The following is a 24,688-nucleotide window of genomic DNA, read 5'->3' as shown; positions in this document are numbered from 1 at the left end:
ACCAAGAGCTGATTAGTTAGCACTTTTATAGGTGGGCTACTCAAAGTAGGCATTGTAAAAGCTGTAACAATTGACAGCCCAAAGTAAGGGGACGGAAGGGTAAGAGAACTGTAAGTGGTTGTAGAAGCCAGGAAACAAAAACAAAAACAACCCTTGGGAAGTCATTCAATGCAGTGCTCAGTGCTTCTCAAACTATCTATGATAAAGAAAACTGTGATTGTTAAGGTTGTGTGTCGGCTTGGCTGGGCCATGATTCTTAGTGGTTTGATAGTCGTATAATGTTGGGATCACTTCCATGATGAGATTTGATACGATGTGATACCTCCATGATGGAATCTACTGTGAGTGGCCAATCAAATAAAAGGGAGTTTCCTTGGGCGTGTGGCCTGCATTGAATATAAGTGGATATTCTGGCAATGCTTGTGGGCTTTTGCTCCTTCTGGATCCTGCAGCTGGCTCCTATTATCTGCCCTCCAGTTCTTGGGACTTGAGCTAGCAGCTTCCCTGTGATCTTACCTGCCGATCTTGGGATTTGTCAATCTTCACAGCCTGTGAGCAAGCCCTGCTCTCCAACCTTCCGATCTTGGGTTCACCAGCCCCTGTGGCTACGTATCTGGAGAAGCTTCTATCCTAACCCACAGACTTGGGACATTCCAGCTCCTGCAATTACATGAGTCATTTCCTTGACATAAATCTCTCTCTATATATATATTTATACACTTTACTTGTTTTGCTTCTCTGGAGAACCCAGCCTAAGACAGAACCCTCTCAACTTTTTTTTTTTTTTAATTTCCAGTTCATCACAGACTGATACTCTTGTAAAATACAATAATAATGAATTATTAGAAAAATAAAATTAAAAAGACATGCAAAATGTAAGCCCCAAATTCTATTATTAGTTTGAATTATTCTGTCAAATTGTCATAAAAGTTTCTAAATATTCTTAATTTCTGTACTCGTTAATAGTTTGCAAATGGCACTTAGCATCCATCCACACCTTTAGTAGGACTGATTTACTGTAAAGGCAAAGAACTGTCTACCACCTAATAGCTCTGGGAGCATTTTTCCTCTGGTCTTCAACACTGATAATGAATGTGATGGTTGTATTAAATCACATCATCACCATTATTGTATTATCAAAAATGGTATATTTATTCTTGGTTTTGAAGAATGTAAGGAAGAAAATTTAGCAAGATGTCCATGAACATTCTTGAAATACATAAAGTTCATGCAAATTTGTGATAAACTTCAATTATCTGGAAAATTTGCAAGTGTGGTGTAACTCATTTGGTCTGTGAGGATGCCAACACCCACCAGACCAGGAACATACCTGTAGTTAAACAAGTTGGGTTTCTTTCTTGTTGCAGAGAGAGAGAGAACACACATCACTGGGAAACCATGGAGTGTCTCCATAACAAGCTATTATAGGAGTGGAGCTTTGGTTGGGTGAATTAGGGAAGGGTGTAAAAAGTGAGTGTTCTTTCTAGGTTGATGGCTTAGTTATCTAGTGCTGCTGTAACAGAAATACCACAAGTGGATGGCTTTAACAAACAGATTTATTCTCTCACAGCCTAGGAGGCTAGAAGTCCAAATTCAGAGCCTCACCTCCAAGGGAATGTTTTCTCTCCCTCTTGACTCTGGGGAAAGGTCCTTGTTATCAGTCTTCCCTAGTCTAGGAGCTTCTCAGTGTAGGGACCCCTGGTCCAAAGGACACATTCCGATCCTGGCACTTTCTTGGTGGATTGACTCCCTATCCTCTTTGCTCCATTCTCTCTTTTATATCTCAGAAGAGATTGACTCAAGATACAACTTAATCATGTAGATTGAGTCCTACCTCATTAACATAACTGCCTCTAATCCTGCCTCATTAACATTATTATAGAGGTAGGATTTACATCGCATAGAATAATCACCTTGGATAACTGAATGGTGGACAATTGCACAATACTGGAAATCATCGCCTAGCCAAGTTGACCCACATTATGGGGGGACAAAATTCAAGCCATAATAGTTGGCTATCAGAAAGGAGGACTAATTCTATAATTGGGTAATGTATGGGTGGCACAGTGACTTTGTTTTTCTCTGTGCTTAGAAACAAATTTGAAGTAGGCTTGTTTTGTTTCATGGTTTCCTGGTGTCAGAACAGTATTGCCTAAGGCTGATATTCTGTGAGTCGGGTTATGTCCAACAGGAGAACAAAATAACCTGGCTGTGGGCATCAGACTGTGGTAGCTTGTAATAATACTGATGTCAAATCAGATACAGACATCAGGAACTGTTTTTCTTCTTTCTTAATGATGATTAAAAGTGGTATCATATAAAATTGAAAATAAAACTTAAATCTTGTTCAGTGTCTAAATCTTGATTTTTTTTTTTTTTTTAACTAGCTACTTTCAGGGAAATTTCTCTAGGGACAAAGCACAAGTGTATTAACACAGGAATTTTTGATCTAACTGAACGGTCTATGTAGTCATGTAATAGCCATGATTTAAAAAAAAAAAAGATTGATTAAACTGAATTTAACTAGTCAAGCCATTCAAAAGTTTCATAACATACCTACTTAATTATTTATTCAGAATAAATTTGTTATATGTGGACTGTCAGGCATTCAGGCTGTGACATCTAGAGCAATTTGAGAAAAGAACTTCATTTATATGAGTTCAATTTTTTTGGGTGGGCTCTACCCCAAAGCAGACAATTGAGTTATTTGGATAAAATGTGTGCATTTGCAGAAGTCAACATGTTTCAGTCTGATGTCTTACATTATTTTCGGATAGAGCTTTCTACGGAATATTCTAACATTTTAAACACCGACTTGATTTTCTGAATTATTGTTCCCAAGAGTCGGTAGCTTAGTATAGAGACTTTTGCTCCTGCCTTTATCTCCAGCTTCCAGCAGAGTTCCTGACATAAAGTAGGTGAATACACATTTGTGGGACTTAGCTAAATAGTTTATTAGAAACTGTTACTATGTCTTCATTTAGAATTTATAAGCGAACTTCTGGACTTCTATCTTAAGAGTAATCAACATTGAATTATCTTTAAATTGTGCTCCTGATGTTTTACATAATAAGCAAGAACTGGAAAGCCCTTTAGAGTTTGTTTAAGTTTCTTTAGAGCATAAAGGCATATAATATCAAGTTGGAGTTAGCAATTGAGTTAGTAGTTGTATACATATCACAGGATGTATATTTGCATTTTTACTGTGACAAAAATTTAGTGAGAGTGCTTTATCATCATTATCTAATAATAAAATCAGGTCCTTTTATACCAATTACTTCAATAGAGACCAATGAAATCAGTGAAACTATAGGAAGCACTATCGTGGGGGGGGGTACAGTAACAGTTCATTTGTGATCTGAATTTGTAGACTTTTAAAATAGACACTTAAAAGACATTGGCCACATCCAGGTAGGCATATATTTTGGTCCTCAAAGTGAAAATCCACATTTTTAAGCCTAATTTCTTGTTAGATCATTATTTAACCTTTCTCCTACCCTCTCTTCCTCAGATGTCAAGGAGAACTAAGAGTCTAGGAAGCACAATTGTGTCTTTCTAATATAATAGTTGTTCCTTAGAGCATGTAAATTTTTTGTCATGTTGTCCTTAGATGATGTAGATGTTGTGTCATGTTAACTATATATACTTACAGGAATATACTTGTGTAAATTGCTTCACTTCTTGGTACATGAAATGGAAGGAAGGATGCATTTTCATTTGCATATGTAAAACTTATTTTCCTGTTTATTGAAATCAAAGAACTATATCCCAGAAATGTTTTCCTGTTTTAGTTCCAGAGCCGTTTGCGATTTAATCAGGGAGGGTATGAAGTTAACCACCTGCTCTGGCACTGTGTTGCTGCTTGGTCTTGCGTTCAGAACAACAGTCCTAAGCTGAACAATGTGCTTGAACATCTCAACTTCCATAAAACACAGCTTCAAAATAAATGCTGGTAAGGGTAAGCCTATAAATCCACAGTAACTCATGGAGCAACCTTTGTGCTTAAATGTTAAATAACCTTTGTACTTAAATGTTAATCACACCTTAGTTGACTATGAAAAAAATTTATAATCTCAGTTCCAAAGGCAAGGGCAGTTTATATATTTTGTGTTAGTTCATTTCATCAATAAATTGTTCTTACCTTTTTTGTAAAAATGCATTTATGTATTGTACAGTTTGCCTTTATTAAATGAAATTTATTAATGGTATGAAGTTCTATTCCTACATTTAAAAATGTCCTCTATTTTCCAAGTTGTTGAACAATAACAATGAAATGCAGTTTACTATCCTTGAAAGAAATTTGCTAAGATTTTATTTTTCTATGCCTTACTTGTATAACAAAAATGAACCTTGACTGATAATCATTATTTCCTTCCTGTACGTATGTTAATTTGAGAAGGGAAAAGGAAGTCTAAGTTATGTATAAAAAAGGTCATGAGTTCAATGAAAGGAAGAATTTTAAAGGAACATTTCTAAGAAAATTGATTAGAGGGTATCCCTTTTCAATCTTTGAAAAGGAGCAGAGCTTCAAATTCCTTTTTTCAATGCAAACAGTAATAATCTATCATTCTGTGTTGTTTGGTGCTGTCAAGTCAGCTCCTGCTCATAACAACCCTATGAACAACAGAACAAAACACTGCTGGATCCTGCACCATCCTCACAATTGTTGCTATGTTTGAGCCTATTGTTGCAGTCACTGTGTCAGTCCAACTTGTTGAAGATCTTTCTCTTTTTCACTGACCCTCTACTTTACCAGGCGTAATGTTCTTCTCCAGGGCCTGGTTGCTCCTGATAAGATGTCCAAAGTGGGTGAGGCAAAGTCTCTCTGTTATCTTTTCTAAGGAGCATTCTGGCTGTACTTCCTCTGAGAGGGATTTGTTCATTCTTCTGTCAGTCCATGGTATATTCAGTATTCTTCACCAATACCGTAATGCATCAATTCTTCTTCAGTCTTCATTTTTCATTGTTCAGCTTTCACAGGCATGTGAGGTGCTTGAAAATACCAGGCGCATCTTCGTCATCAAAGTTGACACCTTTGCTTTTTAGCACTTTAAAGAGGTCTTTTGCATCAGATTTGCCCAATGAAATGCATCATTTGATTTCTGGACTGCTGCTTCCATGGCCTTTGATTGGTGATTCAAAAAGAATGAAATCCTTGACAACTTCAATTTCTTTGTCATTTATCATGATGATGTTTATTGGTCCATTTGTAAGGTTTTCTGTTTTCTTTATATTGAGGTATAATCCATACTGAAAGCTGTGGTCTTTGATCTTCATCAGTAATTATTTCATTGTCTTCACTTTCAACAAGCAAGTTTGTGCCATTTGCATATCACACAGAGGATTCTAGGGGATTCATATATATGACTTAGGTTCCAAAAAAACAAACGACTAGAACTACTTTATTAGAAGACTCTTACTTGATTAAAAAAATTACATAAATTACATGTTGTCATATAAAATGAATGTTACATGATTTTGTCAAATTTATTTTCAAAGTACTTTAATAAATACCAAATAAGTTTAACTAAATACTGAGATAGTAAAAGTGGCTGATTACAAATACTTAATTCTGTAATCAATTATTTTTTTAACCAATTTTCAGTTTTACTATATTGTCTCAACATTTAATTATGTGCTAATAATACATGCTTGAGATTGTCTATAAATATTTATGTACTAATTTTTTCATTCTTAGTATTTTATAGATTTGGGGAGATTGGAGATAATATAAAACTGTTCTTATGAGATGAGGCAAAAATGGCTTGTGCCCATTTAATGAGTGGGTCTCATTTTCCCATTTCTAATGCTGACAGTCAGTAGATGGTTCATCGTGTATATCCCTGTCTGACTTACTGTAACCTCCATTATCAAGATCCTACCATACAGCAAGAAACAAGTGGAAGAGATATTTTCCAATGAGCCTGCAAAAGGGAAGGCCCAGGATCCATGAACAGACTTAAGTCAGGCAACCACAGAATTTGAGCTGCCTTGCTGGGGAAGTCGGAATCGACTCGATGGCACTGGGTTTGCTGGGGAAGAAGCAAAAAGACAAGGAAAGGGCATGCACTAAAGACAATAAATTACAAAACAGGGAGAGAGAAGCAGAGAAAAAGAGAATGCGGGAGCCCACTCCTTGCAGTCATGCTACTGGCCTTTATCTGGGAAGTTTAGCTGCCTTGGGCTGCAGATGAGCAGCTTGCTCTAAGGCAGATTTCCATTTACTAGTGTTGAATTTTATATGACATATCATCATCTCTCAAAGCTCCACCCTGTGGTTTGGCATTTTATAAACTGCCCAATTTGCTCTGGGGAGACGGTTCAGCCCAGTGTAAAAGGCTTCCTAATCTAACATGAAAATAATGAATTGTGTTTATAATTGAATTATTAGTCAATAAAGACTGCTGAGAAATGCAGTATGGCATTTCAGTAGAGCAGTATAACATATAAAATTATATCTCCCAAAGCAAAATAGCTGATTTAATGTCCTCCATCAGTGTATTCCAAAAAAAGCTTGGCAATTTAAAACTATAACTACGTGGCAAATGTTTTGCAAACATACAGCATTTGTGTTTGGATCAACATGAATCAAACAAAGAATTCACTGTTTTGCATAGGCAACAAGACCTTTGCTTTTCACCTAGATTGTGTCCCTGAACCTTATTAGTTACAATGATCATGAGATAGTCTAAGAAAAGCCATTCAAATAAAGCTTGCCTCAATAATTTTCTTGCATGCCTCATGAGCTCCTTTGATTCATTTCCTAAGTTTCTTATTGATCCTTTGATTCTCTGAGCTAATTATAACCATTTAGTCTGTACCAGTAGTAAACTTAAAATTTGTGCTTTATTACTTTATCATGTAAAAAAATTCAACCTCAAATTAGAAGACCTGAATTTTAGTCCTATCTTTTGCTACCTGTCTGTTTTTGAACAAGTCACTTAACCTCTATGAAGCAAAGCTTGTTTAGCAGTTAGGTAATAATAGCCAGCTCAAAGAGTTGTTAAGAAGTTCATATAAGTAATTTGACAGCACTGTTTACACTCTGATTTCACACCCCCCCCCCCCGCCACCTCATTACAGCTGCTAACGAAGAGGTCGGCAGTTCGAATCCGCCAGGCGCTCCTTGGAAACTCTATGGGGCAGTTCTACTCTGTCCTATAAGGTCGCTATGAGTCGGAATCGACTTGACGGCAGTGGGTTTGGTTTTTGGTTTGGACACCTCGTGTCCTGCATTATTCAGATTTGAACTATTTTCCTCCCAAAACAGGCTCCTGCCTACTGAGTTTCTACTCCTTACATGATACATGTCCTGTCCTCAAGCTAACCCAGTTCAACACCTTCCTCTTCCACCTCACTTTCCCCATCCAATCAAGTTAAATACAGTAACTTCATTTCAGAACAGTTCTCCTGATCCCTATTCCCACTGCCACAATCTGGGTTCAGGCCCTTATTGTCCCCTGACTATTACGGTTTCTTGTTTCTTTGCCTTAAACCTCCAGCCCACCCGCCCCAGTAATCTATCCTACATCCTGCTGCCAGAGTTACAGTGCAGCTATGATTACATCACCCTCCAGCTTTAAATTATTCAATAAGAACTGTTATAAAACAGCGCAGGGGTTACAGCCCAGTGCAGCCTCTCATAATGTCAAACAGTGCAAAAACGAAGACTAAAGGATCCTGCCACTGGGATTAACTACAAAACAACCAACCGAACAGCCAGATGAAGTGCCTGATGAGGTTGGATGGAGGAAAACAATCAGGGACCTTCTTATACCTCCACCCTATGAAAAAGCAGTCATTGCTTCTCTGACGTACCATTCCTACCCCCAATCTTGCCTGGAGCTCCCAGACCCAGGATCTATTCCAATCTGCTGTTCTACACTGGCTGGAATGCTGCTTCCGAAGATGGGCAAGGAATCTACATTCATTTTTTGTCCAATTTCCATTTTTCTGCATACATTTTAATATTGTGTCTTAGTTATCTAGTGCTGCTGTGACAGAAATACCACAAACAGAAATTTGTTTTCTCACAGTTTAGGAGGCTAGAGGTCCAGATCCAAGGTGCTGGCTTCTAGCAGAGCTCTCTCTGCTGGCTCTGGAGGAAGGTCCTTGTTTCTCCTGAGTTTCTGCTCCTGTGCAGTCTTTACGTCGTTTGGCATCTCTCTTCCGCCATCTCTGCTTTTCTTGCTGCCTGTTTAATCTCTTTTATATCTCGAAAGAGATTTTACTTAACACACCCTGCATTAATCCTCCCTCATTAACATAACAAAGACAACCCATTCCCAAATAAGATTATAACCACAGGCATAGACATTAGGATTTATAACATGTATTTTAGGGGAATACAATTCAGTCTGCAACATATTGTAAATTCCAGAAAGTAAATGGTATGGGCAGTAGATACTGGAAATGCAAGGATTATGGAGAAGTAGTTGCCAAGATCAAAGCGTCATAAACAGGCGTAGAGAAAGAACCCTTGTAGCAGTCATACTAGAGACTAGATTTGCATGCTCTCCCATTTTTTTTCTACTGGTAACTACCCAAAAGAAGGAAGTAACAAACAAAAATTCTTTAATTTTCTTAAGTGGTGAAAATCAAGAACGAGATCCTGACCACCCTCTTCTTTATACAATGAAGATTGATACTATTTTCTTTCCTTTTTTTTTTTTTTTTTTTAATACTTTTCCTCTCCTGCAATGTCTATGACTATAATCTTGAGTTTCTGATCAGATTTTGGTTAAATTATTGTATAGTGCTGTGTTTTCTCCTTAAAGGATTATTACATATTTATATTTAATTTTGTGGTCATATTTATAAAATTATTTTGACATAATAAAATTTGCCTGTTTTCCCCACTCCCTGACAGCCATTTCATACTATGATCTGCCATTCATTAGCAGTATTTAATTACTATTCCTCCCTTGATTAACTTGAGTAAATTTCTAAGTGTGGACATGGGTGTTCTATTTTCTGAGTGCTTAACCATTACCTAAGAATAACTTATTGTTGCCTTTATTAGCTGGGAATGATGTTATGTCACAATTTTTTTTCTTTTCTTAACCTAATATGCATAGTGTGTATTTTTGTGTGGCAATGGACTTCTGTATTCACTTAAAAAAAAATGCCCTTTTCAAATCTCTAAATGTTGCTATAGTGTTTTCTAACTTACACAGTTATGATGAGATGCTCAAAGCCATTCCCCTTCTCTTTCAGCTTTTATTTTCAGTCCAGAACTTTTAAGATTATCTTTGTTACTTGGTAGCCAAAAATTAGCTGATGTCCTCTCTTATGTGCACTGATCGTAGAAGTATATTGAGGCTATTCTTCTGCTTTCCTTAGAAAGCTAACCTGTTACTGTTGATTCTAACAGTATAGGACAGAGAACTGCCCCACAGGGGTTCCAAGGCTGTAAATCTTAACGGAAGCAGACTGCCACATCTTTCTCCCATGGAGCAACGGGCGAGTTCAAACTGCTGACTTTTAAATTAGCAGCTGAACCCTTCACTACCGTACCACCAGGGCTTCTTCCTTAGTGAACAGCCCCCACTAAATGAGGCTTGTTTACAAATGCTGTGTCTACTGGTCCACATTTCCTGAAAACCTTATATTTGCCTGCCATTCACGTGTTGCCAACTCCTGCCTCTCTGTGCTTAGAGTTTTCTTACATTATGGTGGGAAAACCCATATATTTCTCATGGATACCTGAATTAAGTTTTGAGCTTCTTGTCACTGAAAACATTTTCTTCAGTTGAATCCCATTTTCTTCATAACTTTAAATACTTCAAAGTTTCTTCTTCTTCTTTCTTTGGTTGTTTCAAATGAAATTTGACGGTAAGATTAAGAAAACACTAGTTTCAGTTTGCCACCATTAGAGGCAGTTTTCCTGTACATTATGAAAGAATTTCTCAAGTCCCTTTCCAAGTACCACTTCTGCTGTTAACTTCCTCAACTATTTTAATTTTAAGTCTATTTCTGTAATTTTAATTTTCTTGCTGTATCTGCATATCTTGTTATCCTCCCGAGTCACGGCTTTTTATTTTAGTCTCTTCTTTCTGTTCTTTTCTAAGATGACAAGAGTATTATTGTAGAAATATCTTCTAGTTCCTGTAAGAAATCATTTTCAGAAGTGTGGTTCTCTCTGAGTTTTGATTGATATTCTGTTTAGCCCTTGCATGTCACATGCAGGACTTTTCCCCTTTTTTCCATTTTACTCATTGTAGAACTAAGAAAAATTTATTTAAAAAAAAAAAAACTTGGTATTTTTAAATAACAGATTTGTGTTCACAGCACATGTTAAAGAGTTGTTAGAAACTGCAACCCTCAGCATGCATTATTCTCGGGGAGCTTGCTGTAATCTTCTGTCCCTTCGATGTTGTATCTGTGAGGAGAAAGTACACTGTGGCCAGAACTCCAACGGCAACACTTGTCTTCCCCCAGTCCCTTACACACATATCCCCACAAGCACTGTTTCCAGCCCTCTTTGTCATCTGGAAATTGTCATCTCTGAATAAGTATGGAGAGATGAGAATGAAGCACAGAAATAGTACTCTGATTACTTCAAAAATCAGTACTACATACTAAAGAATTGGCTGCGTGTTCCCTGATTCTGTGAAAAACAAGGTGGATAGTAGAGGCTTGTGTTTGTTTTCCTTTTAACTCTTTGGGGAAAACAAGGCTACTGTGTTTCTGAAGTGCTACGTAGGTACTCCTTATTGCTTTTCTTCATCTAGCTTGCTCTTAGTGACCTCTTTTTCATTCTTAGTTTTCAGGGTCATAGTGGACATTATCAGTGTCTTTTGAAATATTTTTTGGAAGGTTGGCGTCTTAGTTATCTAGCACTGCTATAACAAATACCACAAGTGGATGACTTTAACAAAGAGAAATTTATTCTCTCACAGTCTAGTAGGCTAAAAGTCCAAATTCAGGGTGTCAGCTCCAGGGGAAGGCTTTCTGTCTCTGTCAGCTCTGGAGGAAGATTCCTTGTCATCAGTCTTCCCATGGTTGAAGAGCTCTCAGGTGCAGGGACCCCAGGTCCAAAGGACGCGCTCTGCTCCGGGTGGTGCTTTCTTGGTGGTAATAAGGTCCCCCTGTCTCTCTTGCTTCTATCTTTTATGTCTCAGGAGATTGCCTCAAGGCACAATCCAGTCTTGTAGACTGAGTCCTGCCTCACTAACACAACTGCGGCCCATCCTCCCTCCTTAACATCATAGAGTCAGGATTTACAACATATGGGAAAATCATACAATACTGTGAATCCTGGCCCAGGCCAATTGATACACACATTTTTGGGGGGACATAATTCAATCCATGACAGTTGTAATAAGCTGTGTAAGAATTTGCTACTTACAGACATTTTAATTCCATCTTTTAAAGTAACAATCTGGTCATTGAGGAAATAGTTGTAGAGGTTTAAGGAGAACCTAGGAAAACTGTCTTTCGTGGTTATTACCTTGAATACTGATGTTCTTAATCTGTTTATAAGCATTAATATGTCTAATGCTCTTTATGTAGTCCCTGGTTATAATAATTTAGTTAATTTGTGTTGGACTGCAAGTCAAACTAGCTTATGTCCAGTCCAGGATCTGGTACTCTTCAGTTATGTGCAGTGTTACAAAATTAATTTTGGAAGTTAAAAAAATTAACTATGTTATTTTAGACTAACTAAACCTCTGCCTTAGATTCTTATTTACAAAATCAGGGGATAATCTCTAATAGCTATAAATTACTTTGTATGTGTTTGATTTCTTGGCATTGTAAAATCAAATCAATATTCTGGCAATTGTGACTTTGTGTACTATAATGAGGTCACAGAGAAGCTAGTGCTGTGTTATAATTTGGCCTTCAATTTGCCTGTCATTGACTATCTAATTTGAATTCTTCATATTCAAATTCAGTTTGAATTTTTCTCTCAACATGCTTTGATTTTCAGTTTTGACTTCTAACAAATTCTAGCTGATAAGGATTAATGCTTCTATTCTGTTTTAGAAAAGCATTTTCACTTACAGAAAATTTTGCAGTCAGTAGCATTGATTAAAATTGTGTTTCTGGCAACAGCATTCTTCTACCATAGGTGGCTGACACTGATGGATCTTTTTCAATCCATATTTCAATGAGGGTGCCCTAGGTTAGATACAATTTTTCAGACTTATAAGAGAACAGGAGAACTAAAACATTATGACCATGAGCTATATTCAGGGGAAAAGAAGTTTTACAATCCATAAGATTGTCCTCTCCTGTACTTGACCTGATTGTGAAGTATGAATGATGAGTACTCTAGGAAATGCCTCATTGCTCATTTTGGAGGAATATCTGGACCTCTCCCTTCTGCCACTCTAGGACATTATAGAAAGAGAAAATTATCAAACTCATATCATTTAATTTTGAAGAAATAGGAAAAGGATGAGTAAAGGAGAGAAAGTACTAAATTTAATCTTTTCTTAATCAAAAATATAATATTACCTTTCATAATATACTTCCATTAATACGTCACTAACCAAAGCTACATTATGTGGCTACTCCCAGCTTCAAGGGAACCTGAGGAGGTATTTTTTAAAAATCAAATTTATTGAGGTATAATTTACATACAATAAACTTCACCCTTTTTATGTATACAGATCTATGACCTTTGACAACTGTATATACTCATGTAATCACTACCCCAATCAAGATAAAGAATGCCCATCTTGAGGAGCCAGCTTTAAGCATTTTACCATCTTGAACAAAACTGAGGTCCTGAAATGATGTCAAGTAGGCAGTAGGCAATGTCTGTCACACGAATGTTAAATATAGAAAATTACAAAAAGGAAATTCCCATAGGTGGGAGAAGACTTCGGGTACAGTTAACCTAGCTTAAAACATGACCTTATGTCAGTCTCCCAGATCTACTTATGTCTCAATTTCCCAATTAAAAAAAAAAAAAGTTTTAAGAAAGCTCTTGAATGTGTCAGAAATTGTTGTGAGGATCAAATGAATTAATTTATATGAATGCATATTGAGATTTTTAAGGCCCTACTCAGATATAAAGAATTATCCTTATTTTTCCTATGACCAAAGATGTTTCCTTTTGAAAATGATGATGAACTTGATTTATTAGCCAAAAGTACTGAAATTATGCAATTAAAATATACTTATAAAATATACCATCTATTTAATTTATTAATGGCCTGTAAATCATGGCAATAAGCAGCTCAAGGCAGGGGTAATTTTAAACTTGCATTCTTAGCAGTTCTCTTTCCAACCATATCTCTTTCAATTGAGTAAAAATAGCATTAAGTGCATAATTTATTGAAACATCAGAATATCATGTACATGTATGACTAATAAATTCTGCGTAATTTCTGGTTTATTGTATAATACTTTGAAAACAAATCTTGACAGTCTTTTATTCAATGTGAAATATTTTGAGAAACTGTACTTTTTGTAAAATCAAGTAACATTGACTTTTTGGAGTATTTTAGAAGAATACTATTGTTCTCTACTTTGCAATTTACCACTTGGAGTCAGTTATAAAAAGTTAAATCAAAACCTATTGTGAGATTTTCGGGGCATTTTTTCTTTTTTGTGTAGAACCAGAGCCCTTGATTGCTAGCCATACAGGATCTGTGGAGAAATGTGATTGTTTGTAGTATTTATTACTCTGAGAGGTTTGTCAGAGCACTACTCCAAAATCAAACATCTTGCCAAAATGTGGCCCTTTCCTGTAGACTTTTATTATAATCCGTGTCAACCAATACTGGTCTTAATTAGAAACAAATATATCTGGTAATCCAGAACACTCATTTCCTCTGGCCTATACTTTTTTTTTTTTAATTTAAAAATTAGTTATTATTATTTTCCATTAAAGCCTGTCATTTTGTTCATAAAATTTCCAGGTTGGATTCAGCACTGGCTTTGTTGGTCCTTGCGGAGGCTGCCAAATTAAACATGGTCTGCCTGAAAGCTTTAATGGATCTAGTAAGAGATTTTATTTTAAGCATTATGTCTGCTCAGAATCAGGTAAGAGAATTGCTAACACATAGCCATGAAAAGAGGCCTGGATAGAAATAAAATTTATTTCTGCCGTTATTTAAATTGCATATCATATTAGGGCATATGATGAGCAAAACTTTATAATAATATTTTAACTGAATATAAATTAAGTGCACATTATGAAAATTAAAAATAGATATTTTTAAAAGATAATTACCTTTCAGTCTTCGTTTGTATGTATATATAGATGGATTAAATTTTATTTACAAATTTGAGATCATATCGTCATATATAGCTTTTTTCTTCTTTTTAAAAATATATATTGCAAACATTTTTCATTGCCATTAAATATTATTAAAATATATTTTAATGGGGTTGAGATAACTTATTTCACCATTTCTATGTTGTTGAATATTGAGTTTGTTTCTAATTTTCATAGTTTAATTAGAAATAATGCTCAACTGGTATCTTCATATATAAAATTTTTAACTATATTTCTGATTATCCATTTAGAATAGATTCATGAAAACAAATTATTAAATGGAAGACTAAAGTTTCCTTTAAGGTCCTTAGGACAGATATCTAAATTACTCTTCAGAAGATTTTCATTTTCTTACATTCCTATGAAAAATGTGTGAAACTGCCATATTTTAGAATTCAGCTTTATCAAACAGATTCTTTTTCAATATAATATAGGAAATAGTATCTCATTGTATTAATTTACATTCCATTAATTACTAGGGAAGTAGAAAAGTTGTTATATACTTACTAGCTATTTATGTCTTTATTCTTTGAACTGAATTTTTATTCAAAATACTCATGGAAAACCTCTTTTTTAATAAGTACCTTTTAGGAATATTAGTTTATTACAATTGAGTAACTCCATAAAATTTAAATATATTTAGTACAAGTACACAATATAATTCTTAATTATGACAGAATATACTTCGATGTCTAAGAGCTATTTTCTCATTTCAGGAAGAAAGCTACAAGGTCAACGATTTTTCCTGGGCTTGGAATATAGTCTACACATACGTAACAATTCTTGCAGAAATCTGCTTATATGCAGCCACTTCTGATTTGCGAAAAACTGTTTTTATTGGTTTCTGTGGCTGTAAAAGTTCACAAAAAAACATTTCACTCAAAGACACCGTATCAGAAGATGAACCCGTATTAAGGGAAGCAAGCGTTTTAGGCCTTTTGAAATATTTTTCTTCAAAAATATCAGAAAATTGTAAGTGAGGTTTTTTTCTAACTTGATGAGTAATATTTTTTAAATGTCCCTATTTACCTATAGTAATAAGCCTTTTTTTAAAGTTAAATTTTCAGAGTGGGAACTAATTTTAAATTTAATAGGATTTCCTAAAAATTTAAAAACGAATATAACATAGATTTTCAAAAATAATTTTAAAACCTCTGAGATATATAAACTAGATTTGGTTGATGTATGATTCAAATTATCTTCCTCGAAAGGAAGAAATGACTTTAGGAAAACTTGTGAAAAATAAAATTTGTTTTTTCTTACTTTTTATTCTTTTCCCCATAAGGGCTTCTTCTATTCTCTCTTCCTTTTACTCTAATCATCTGCTGTTTCCCTCTTGTTTTCTTCCTGCCTAGAGGATATTTTGGAAATTGTTCGCTCAAATGTTGTGTTGCATTCTGTACACTTGCCATAATAGCGTGGAAAATAGATAGTTTGAAAATGAGTATCACCTGCAGACTTTCTCAACATTGACTACTAGGGCAGATGGGCCTGCATTTTAGGAAGATGATATAAAGAACCTGGAGGTGCTGCTTTGTTTAACTGAAAATTTTTTCTCATTATTTTGCTCTTCAAGTAAGTAATGACTTTGTACAGAGTGAAAGAACCAGCTCTGGAGTCACACAGACCTGTATTTTCATTTAAATTCACCAGTATCTCGGAATCTTAGGTGAAAGTTTTTAATCTTGCATGACTTGCTTTCTTTACCTAATAATTACGATGTGAATATTATCCACATCATAGAGCTTTATATATGGAAACATAAACACTTAGCATAGTACCCGGTGCATACTAAAGTTCCAATAAATAGGTGTTATGGCAGTTAAGGTAGTTGTTAATGTTATTATTTCAATAAGAAAGCATCAGTTAGTTGGTAAGGATACATTTACCTAATACTTATTTTTATGACTAGCTAACATGAAAATCCCTGGTTTTTAACATGGAAATCCGTGGTTTATTTATAAATAAAGATATAAAATAGTACTGAAAACATTTAAAAAATGGTTGAAGGATGAAGAAGCAATTTAAACCATAGTTTTGTGAAAGTATTGTTATGGGAAATTAATGACTTCTGTAAAGATAATTTCTTGGTGATCTTATCTAATATCGGAGCAGAACTTGCAGAATCTAGAAGAATGATTGGCTGCTTAGCATGTTCCTTTTTCACTCTGAGATTTTATGTTAGACAAGCTTTCCTTAGAATCAGATGTTTATTAAAGAGCGAGGTCTCTGACCAGTAAATGAAGTGTTCAGTTTTTATGGTTTTGATTGAATATAAATTTCTATGTATGCTTATAAAAACAAAATATCCATTCAATAGTTGGGTCAACTTAAAGAGCCTGACTTGTATTATTCCTTTTATGATGACCATCCTACACCCTTCCCAATGGAGTTGAACTGTAAGTGGGTTTGCATATTTTTTTAAATGTCTTTTCTCATTTTTCTTCAAGGATTTGATAATCTTTAACAGTTTAGGACCTGAAATAGAGTGAAATATATATATTTTTTAATTTATTTATTGTGCTTTAGGTGAAAGTTTACAAATCAAGTTAGGCTCTCAGACAAAAAGCCATACACATCCTGCTGTGCACTCACAGCTGCTCTCCCCTTAATGAGACAACTCATTCCTCCTCGCCACCCTGTATTCCCCATGTCCATTCAACCAGCTCCTGTCCCTGTCTTCCTTCTCATCTTGCCAGCAGCCAGGAGTCGCTCACATAGTCTCATGTGTCTACTTGAGCCACAAAGTTCACTCCTCACCAGCATCATTGTCTATCTTATAGTCCAGGCCAATCCCTTACTGTAGAGTTGGTTTTGGGAATGGTTCCAATCTTGGGCTATCAAAGGGTCTGGGGACCACGACTGTTGGGGTTCCTGCAGTCTCAGTCAGACCATTAAGCCTGGTGTTTTTTGAGAATTTAAGATCTGCATCACAGTGATCTCCTGCTCCATCTGGGATTCTCTGTTGTGTTCCCTGTCAGGGCAGTGATCAGTGGTAGCTGAACACCATCTAGTTCTTCCGGTCTCAGGTTGATGGAGCCTCTGGTTTATGTGGCCCTTTGAAATATATTTTTGAATTCTTTCAAAATTGAAAAGACTAACATTTTTCATTAAAGTGATTTTAATGAAAATCAATTTATGAATCCTATTTTGATATAACTAACAGTGGGAGTAGTTGTCCTGGACCCATAAAAATATCAGAATAGTAATGACATAGTTTAGGTTTGAATATTTTCATGTGCCTGAAACACAGAATTTTGCCCCTAGAAGAGTTGATTTTGAGCTATAAATACACAAGAAAAAGTGATAAAAAATAATTTTCTTAGACACACAGAATTTTTGCTTTGTTGCTGTTAGTTGCTGTAGAATTGATTCTGACTCATGGTAACCCTATGTGTTACAGAGTAGAATTCCATTTCTTGGCAGTAATCTTATTAGAAGCAGATAGCCAAGCCTTTTCTTCTATGATAGTACTGGGTGGGTTCAAACCACAAACCTTTAGGTTAACAGTCCATTGCAAACCAATCCCTGTTGAAATTCTGGTTTTGAGAAACACTTTGCCTTGGTGGTTTATAGAGGCTAATAATAGTCAATATTTTTTGTGTACATACTATGCACTTAACATATATTAACTAACTCATTAGGTATTATAACAAGACTACATCATAGATGTTCATATTACCCCCATTTTATATATCAGAAAACTGAGGGACTAAGAGTTTATTTGCCCAAGGAAATATAGTTAGATAAGGGTAGATCAGAGACTTAACCCAGGCAGCTTAGCTTCAGAATCCAAATTGGTAACCACCTTGCTATACTGAGCTTACTAGATTAGTTGACCCATTGGATGGAAGTTTTCTTGAATTATGCATCTACATATTGAAGAATGTGAAAAAGTTCACTTTTAAAAGTTCTTTCTGACGGTCATTAACCTATGGCAGTGTTTTTGAAACCCTGGTCACAGACTGGAACATCTGGGGTCCTTGTTTACAGTGTAAATTCCTGGGCCCTATTCTACAACTACTGAGCAGACTTTCTAAAAGTGGAATCCAGGAATCTGTATTATTGAACCACTTCCCACATTGTAGTTTTGAGAAAACCTAACCTGTAACTTTAGTTGTTAAACAAGTTAGTAAAATATTGTCCTCATCATGGAACAAAATACTTCTCTTACTTATTGTTATAGACCTATATAAAGCAAGCCAGTTTGTGTTTACATTAGATAATTTATATATAACTTTATATATATAACTTTGGAGCCCTAGTGGTGCAGTTGTTAATAACGGGGCTGCAAAACGAAAGGTCTGCAGTTTGAATCTACCAGCTGTTCCTTGGAAACCCTGTAGAGCAGTTCTACTCTGTCCTATAGGGTTGCTATGAGTCAGAATCGACTCCATTGCAACGGGTTTGGTTTTTGATTATATATAACTTTACAAAAAGGGAGACATAGCTTTAATTTTATAACCTTTAAATTTGAAATGCCATCTGCTGTGTTCTTTGGCTGGACCAAATTTGTTGGTTTTCACAATGGTAAAGTGATAGATTTTGAAGAAGTCTGATTATCTGGAATATGTGTTGTGATAATAAAACTCATGTGGAGTTGCCAGGAGTTGGAATAGACTCCATGGCAACTGGCTTGGATTTGGCTTATGGTGGGTCTTTGGAAAACCAACAGATTCTTATTTGGTGTTTCTTGCATAAGACAGTAGAATGTTTAAATATAGATAATGAATCACAAAACCAAGAATATCTTAAAGTAGTATGAAATCCTGTAGGTCATGTAGTTCTCATGTAATGTACGAATATCTTCCAGACCATTTCCAAATAGCGGCTAGTCAGGTTCTTCTTGAAATGCAGCAGAGATGTAGAACAGTCGTCTTCCAATCTTGCCATTCCATTATTGGACACTGTGAAAGATACTTCTTTATTAAGCTGAAATCTTTCTTTCCATATCTTACGAACAGTGACTGAAGTTTTCACCTGGAATCCAGGAAAAAAAAAGTATAATCCTTTTCCCACGTGCAAACCTTTCAAATATTTTGAGATAACTTTTTTTTTTTTTACATTGGCTTACCTTCTTCCATCTGTCTGCTTACTGCCAAATACCTATTATAATTTTTTGTTGTACATGAAAAGCACATTTTTAATATGGTTTAGAATTAAATTCTGAGGTTTACTGGAAGTTTGTTGTATTGGCTTTTTTGTTTGGGTTTATAATAATTTATTCTAGTGTTATAACATGGTGTGAAGATGCATGGGACCTAAGTACATTGTTGTCTATGGATGAGAAAAGTAAATATGACAGTTCCTTTTATTCTTTTGTTGAAAACGATTTTCCTAAACTCATTATACAATGATAGTAGTGAGTGAAATCTATGTCACAATTGTAAAATAACTCTCTGTGCTTCATTTACATTCGTTTTAACATAGGAAAAAACATTAGCACAGAGCAGTAATTCCCCTTTAGAAAATAAATGGAAGTGAATTGGAATCTTAGAACCAATTAAAACTTTTAATGATACTCTATTAAATCTTCAATATACCTCTCACCTTGGTGGAGGTTATTTGGAAAAGTATTCAGTAATATGATTGTGTTTTTATACATGGAAAATATTTAATTCCTTTAAAATCCACATACATGTTAGCAATTGAGGCTTTCCTCAAGGTTCATAAGGTTGTATACTGACAAATCTAAAAGTATAGTACTACTGATGATATTATATACATATAAGGAAATTAAGCTCAAGCATAACAATTGTAAGGATGGCTCAGGACCAGGCAGTGTTTTGTTCTGTTGTGCATAGGGTCGCTATGAGTTGGAACTGACTCGATGGCACCTAACAACAACAACAAGGAAATTAAACACATCTCTTCATCTTTTTTTTCTATTTTACATTTTTCAAACAGCTTTATTGAGGTATAAGTGACACACATAAAGTGTATAGTTTGATAAATTTTGACATATGTATACCCCTATGAAACTACTACCAAAATAAAGACAACAAAAATATAACATCACTCAAAAGTTTCTTCATGCCTTTTTGTATCCCTCTCTTCCAATCATCCCTCCCATCTTTCCCTACCACCCACCCTACTTTATCCCCAGGAACCACTGACCTGCTTTCTGTCCCTATAGTTTGTGTTCTCTAGAATTCTAAAGAAACTGAATCATTTATATAAATGATTTTTTGAACTGAGTCACTGAGCGTAACTATTTTGAAATTCACTCATGTTGTAGTGTGTATCAGTAGTTCATTCCTTTTATTGCTCAGTTATAGTGCATTGTATAGATATACCACAACTTGTCGATCAACTGACTTGTTGATGGGCATGCAGGTTATTTCCAGGATTCGGCTGTTACAGATAGAGCTATTACACATAAATATTCACGTGCAAGTCTTTGTATGGTATATGCTCTGTGTGTCATTTTGGATAGTTTCTATTGTTAAGCCTTTCATTTCACTATTCTTTTCTTTTCCAATCTCTAATCTGCTGTTAATCCCAGCCAGTGTATTTTTCATTTCACACATTTTAGTTTTTGTCCTTAGAGCAGTGATCTGCAAATTAGGGCCTCAGAGCCAAATTTGGTTCACCACTTGCTTTTTGTAAATAAATTATTGTTGGAGCACAGCTATGTCCATTTGTTTACATGTTGTCTATGGCTGCTCTTGTGCTAAAATGACAGAGTAGTTGCCACAGAAACTGTCTAGTCTGCAAAGTGGAAAATATTTACTGCCTGGCCCTTTGTTGTTGTTAGTTCCTCTTAAGTCAGTTCTGACTCATGGTGATTTCATGTGTGTGGAGTGGAACTGCTTCATAAGGTTTTCAGTGCTCACCAGGCTTGTCATCTGAGGCTTCTCTGGGTGGGTTTGAATTGCCAACCTTTTGGCTAGTAGTCAAGTGTGTAACCATTTGCACCACCTTACGGGAGATATTTACTAACCCCTAGTATAGATCCCGGAAAGCCTGGTGGTATAGTGGTTAAGAGCTGTGACTACTAACCAAAAGGGCCACCGTTCAAATCCTCCAGGTGCTCTTTGCAAACCCTGTGGGGCAGTTCTACTCTGTCCAGTAGGGTCACCATGAGTCTAATTCAACTCGATGGTAGTGGGTTTGTTTTTTGGGGGGGATATTAGTATAGATCCAGAATGCTTAATTGTGCTCATGAGGAACCTTTTCATAGATCAAGAGACAGTCATTTGAACAGAACAAGGAATACCGTGTGGCTTAAAGTCAGGAAAGGTGTGTGTCAGGGTTGTATCCTTTCATCATACTTATTCAATCTGTACGGTGTGTGAATAATCTGAGAAGCTGGACTATATGAAGAAAAACAAAGCATCAGGATTGGAGGAAGACTCGTTAATAACTTACAATAATCAGATGACACAACCTTGCTTGCTGAAAGTGAAGAGGATTTGAAGCACTTACTGATAAAGATCAAAGACTACAGCCTTCAGTATGGATCGCACCTCAACATAAAGAAAGCAAAAATCCTTACATCTGGACCAATAAGCAACATCATGATAAATGGAGAAAAGGTGGAAGTTGTCAAGGACTTCATTTACTTGGATCCACAATCAATGCCTATGGAAGCAACAGTCAAGAAATCGAATGACGCATTGCACTGGGCAAATCTGCTGCAAGAGATCTCTTTGAAGTATTTAAAGCAAAGATGTCCCTGTCTTAGTTACCTAGGGCTGCTAAAAGAAATACCACAAGTGGATGGCTTTAGCAGAAAAACTTTAGCAGAGAGAAGTTTATTTCCTCACATAAAGTAGGCTAATAGTCCAAATTCAGGGTATTAGCTTCAGGGGAAGCTAATACCCCTCTGTCAGCCTACTCATCAATCTTCCCCCAGACTAGGAGCTTCTCAGGTGCAGAGACCCTGGGTCCAAAAGAAGCGCTCTGCTCCCAGTGCTGCTTTCTTGGTGGTATGAGCTCGCCCTGTCTCTCTGCTCGCTTTTCTTTTATATCTCAAGATATTACCTGAAGACACAATCCAAACTTGTAGGTTGAGTCCTGCCTTATTAACACTATTGCCGCTGCCCATCCTCCCCCATTAACATCATAGAGGCAGGATTTACAACATATAGGAAAACCACACAATAGCAAGAATTGTGGCCCAGCCCAATTGATACACACGTTTTGGGGGGGACATAATTCAATCCATGATTGTCACCTTGAAGACGAAGGTGCAGCTGACCCAAGCCATAGTATTTTCAGTCACCTCATATGCATGTGAAAGCTGGGCAACGAATAAAGAAGACTGAAGAAGAACTGATGTCTTTGAATTATGGTGTTGGTGAAGAATATTGAATATACTGTGGACTGCCAAAAGAATGAACAAATCTGTTATGGGAGAAGTAGAAGTATAGCCAGAATGCTCCTTAGAAGCAAGGATGGTGAGACTTTGCCTCACATACTTTGGACATGTTATCCGGAGGTATCAGTCCCTAAAGAAGGACAGCATGCTTGGTGAAGTAGTGGGACAGCCAAAAAGAGGAAGACCCTCAATGAGATGGATTGACACAGTGGCCGCAATGATGTGCTCAAGCGTAACGATTGTGAGGGTGGTTTAGGACTGGCCAGTGTTTCATTCTGTTGTGCATAGGGTTGCTATGAGTTGGAACCGATTCGATGGTACCTAACAACAACAACAATCTAGGTGTTTGATGTGGGTTTTTTTGTTTTATATTGTCCCTACTCTACTTAACTTTATGAACATATGTACTACGATTATAATGACTGATTTATTGTTTGTTCACCAATTCCAACATCTCTATCAGTTCTGGGTTGATCGTAGTTGATTGACTTAACTCCTCATGGGTTGCATTTTCCTACATCTTTTTATGCCTGATAAGTTTTTATTGGATGCCAGATATTGTGAACTTATCTTATTGAATGATGATACTTTTGTTTACTTATAAGTACTCTTGAGTTTTGTTCTGGGATGTTGTTAAGTTATTTGGAAACAGTTTGAACCTTTCAGGTCTTGCTTTCATGATTCGTTAGGCATGACTAGAGCAATTTTCAATTCATGGTTCATCACCCCGACTACTCTACCAAATGTCCTGTAAGTCATGAAGTTTTTCAGACTGGCTGTTAGGAAGAGGCATTAAACTCAGCCCTGTATGAGCTGCAGGGAGACTGTTACCACCTTTAGGGAGGTTTTTTCCCTAAAATTTTTTAGCTTCCTCCTACAGATATGCTCATCAGTACTAAGCTAAATACTCAAAGGTGGAGCCTCTGTAGATCTCTGAAATTCTTTCTTTGTGAAGAACTCTTCTCTCAGTATTCCTCATGTGAGTTGTAGCTGCCTTTGCTCTTCACCTTAAACTCCATCTTTTTAACTCAGAGAGTCCATCAGGCTCCAAGTGGGTTCTTCCTCTCTGTAGCATTGCCTAGAATCTCTCTCAAGATGATGAGGCGGTACAGTTGTAGGACTCACCTTATTTGTTTCCAGTCTTTTAGGGATTCACATTTTCATTTTGTGATGTCAAGTGTCTTGAAAACTGTTGTTTCATATATTCTGTCCATATATTGGCTGCTTCAGGCAGGGGGGTAAATCTGCATCCAATATATATGAATGCTTTGGCAAAGTTCGCTGTCTTACTCTGGATCCTACATCCTGCTCATCGTCATCTGACCTCTAGTTCTTGGAACTTGACCAAGTAGCCTGCTGTCTGACCTGTGGATTCTGGGAGTCACATGACCAACGGAGGCTGGTTAATAAATCCAGGGCCCTGCCCAAATGGAGAAATTCTTGGGAATAACTTGGGCAGGTGTCTCCATGACATTCTGCAGGCAACCAAGAATAAGTTGCTGTCACTACCTACCCTGTAATCTAAGCAGTAGGCCCAATGTTTGGTCGGTCTATTTGGATTTTGGAGAATGCATATTCCACATCTAGGGGCATTTCTGGCTCCCAACCATAAAACTACTCGGAAGAAAACTGCATTCAAATAGGGGCCAGAGCAACAGCAGGCTATGTCTGAATTACAGAAAGCGGTCTCACTCTCCCTGCCTTTAGGCCCTTATGATCCACATTCAGACATGATTTTGGAGGTGTCTGTCATGCATACTTATGCAGATCGGAGCTTATGGCAAAAACCTGAGAAAGCCACTCTACAGCAACCACTGGGATCCTGGACTAGAAAGTTTCCAGATGCTGCAGCATGATACACATTAATTGAAAGGCAATTACTCAGCCATTATTGGGTGTTGGGAACCCTGGTTAAGTGCTACGGCTGCCAACCAAGAGGTCGGCAGTTTGAATCCGCCAGGCGCTCCTTGGAAACTCTATTGGGCAGTTCTCCTCTGTCCTATAGGGTTGCTATCAGGTGGAATCAACTGGACAGCACTGGGTTTTTGTTTTTTTGTTTTGTTTTATTGGGTGTTGATTGAGTTTGCCACAATGACAGAGAGACATAAAATCATCATGAGACCTGAAATACC

General features: G+C 36.4%; 1 protein-coding gene across 1 annotated transcript in view; it reads left to right on the top strand.

Annotated features, from left to right (window-relative positions):
• Positions 1-24,688, top strand: part of TMEM232 (transmembrane protein 232) — a 220,643-nt gene that overhangs the window by 21,400 nt on the left and 174,555 nt on the right. The window contains exons 7-9 of the mRNA XM_023547505.1: positions 3,819-3,952; positions 13,875-13,998; positions 14,950-15,205. Coding sequence (XP_023403273.1) covers positions 3,819-3,952; positions 13,875-13,998; positions 14,950-15,205 — 514 coding nt within the window. The remainder of the gene's footprint in view (positions 1-3,818; positions 3,953-13,874; positions 13,999-14,949; positions 15,206-24,688) is intronic.

The sequence above is a fragment of the Loxodonta africana genome, chromosome 2 (assembly GCF_030014295.1).
Source record: "Loxodonta africana isolate mLoxAfr1 chromosome 2, mLoxAfr1.hap2, whole genome shotgun sequence".
NCBI classification, from domain to species: domain Eukaryota; kingdom Metazoa; phylum Chordata; class Mammalia; order Proboscidea; family Elephantidae; genus Loxodonta; species Loxodonta africana.
Note: the sequence above shows the minus strand (reverse complement) of the source record. Positions and strands in the feature narration are given on the sequence as shown.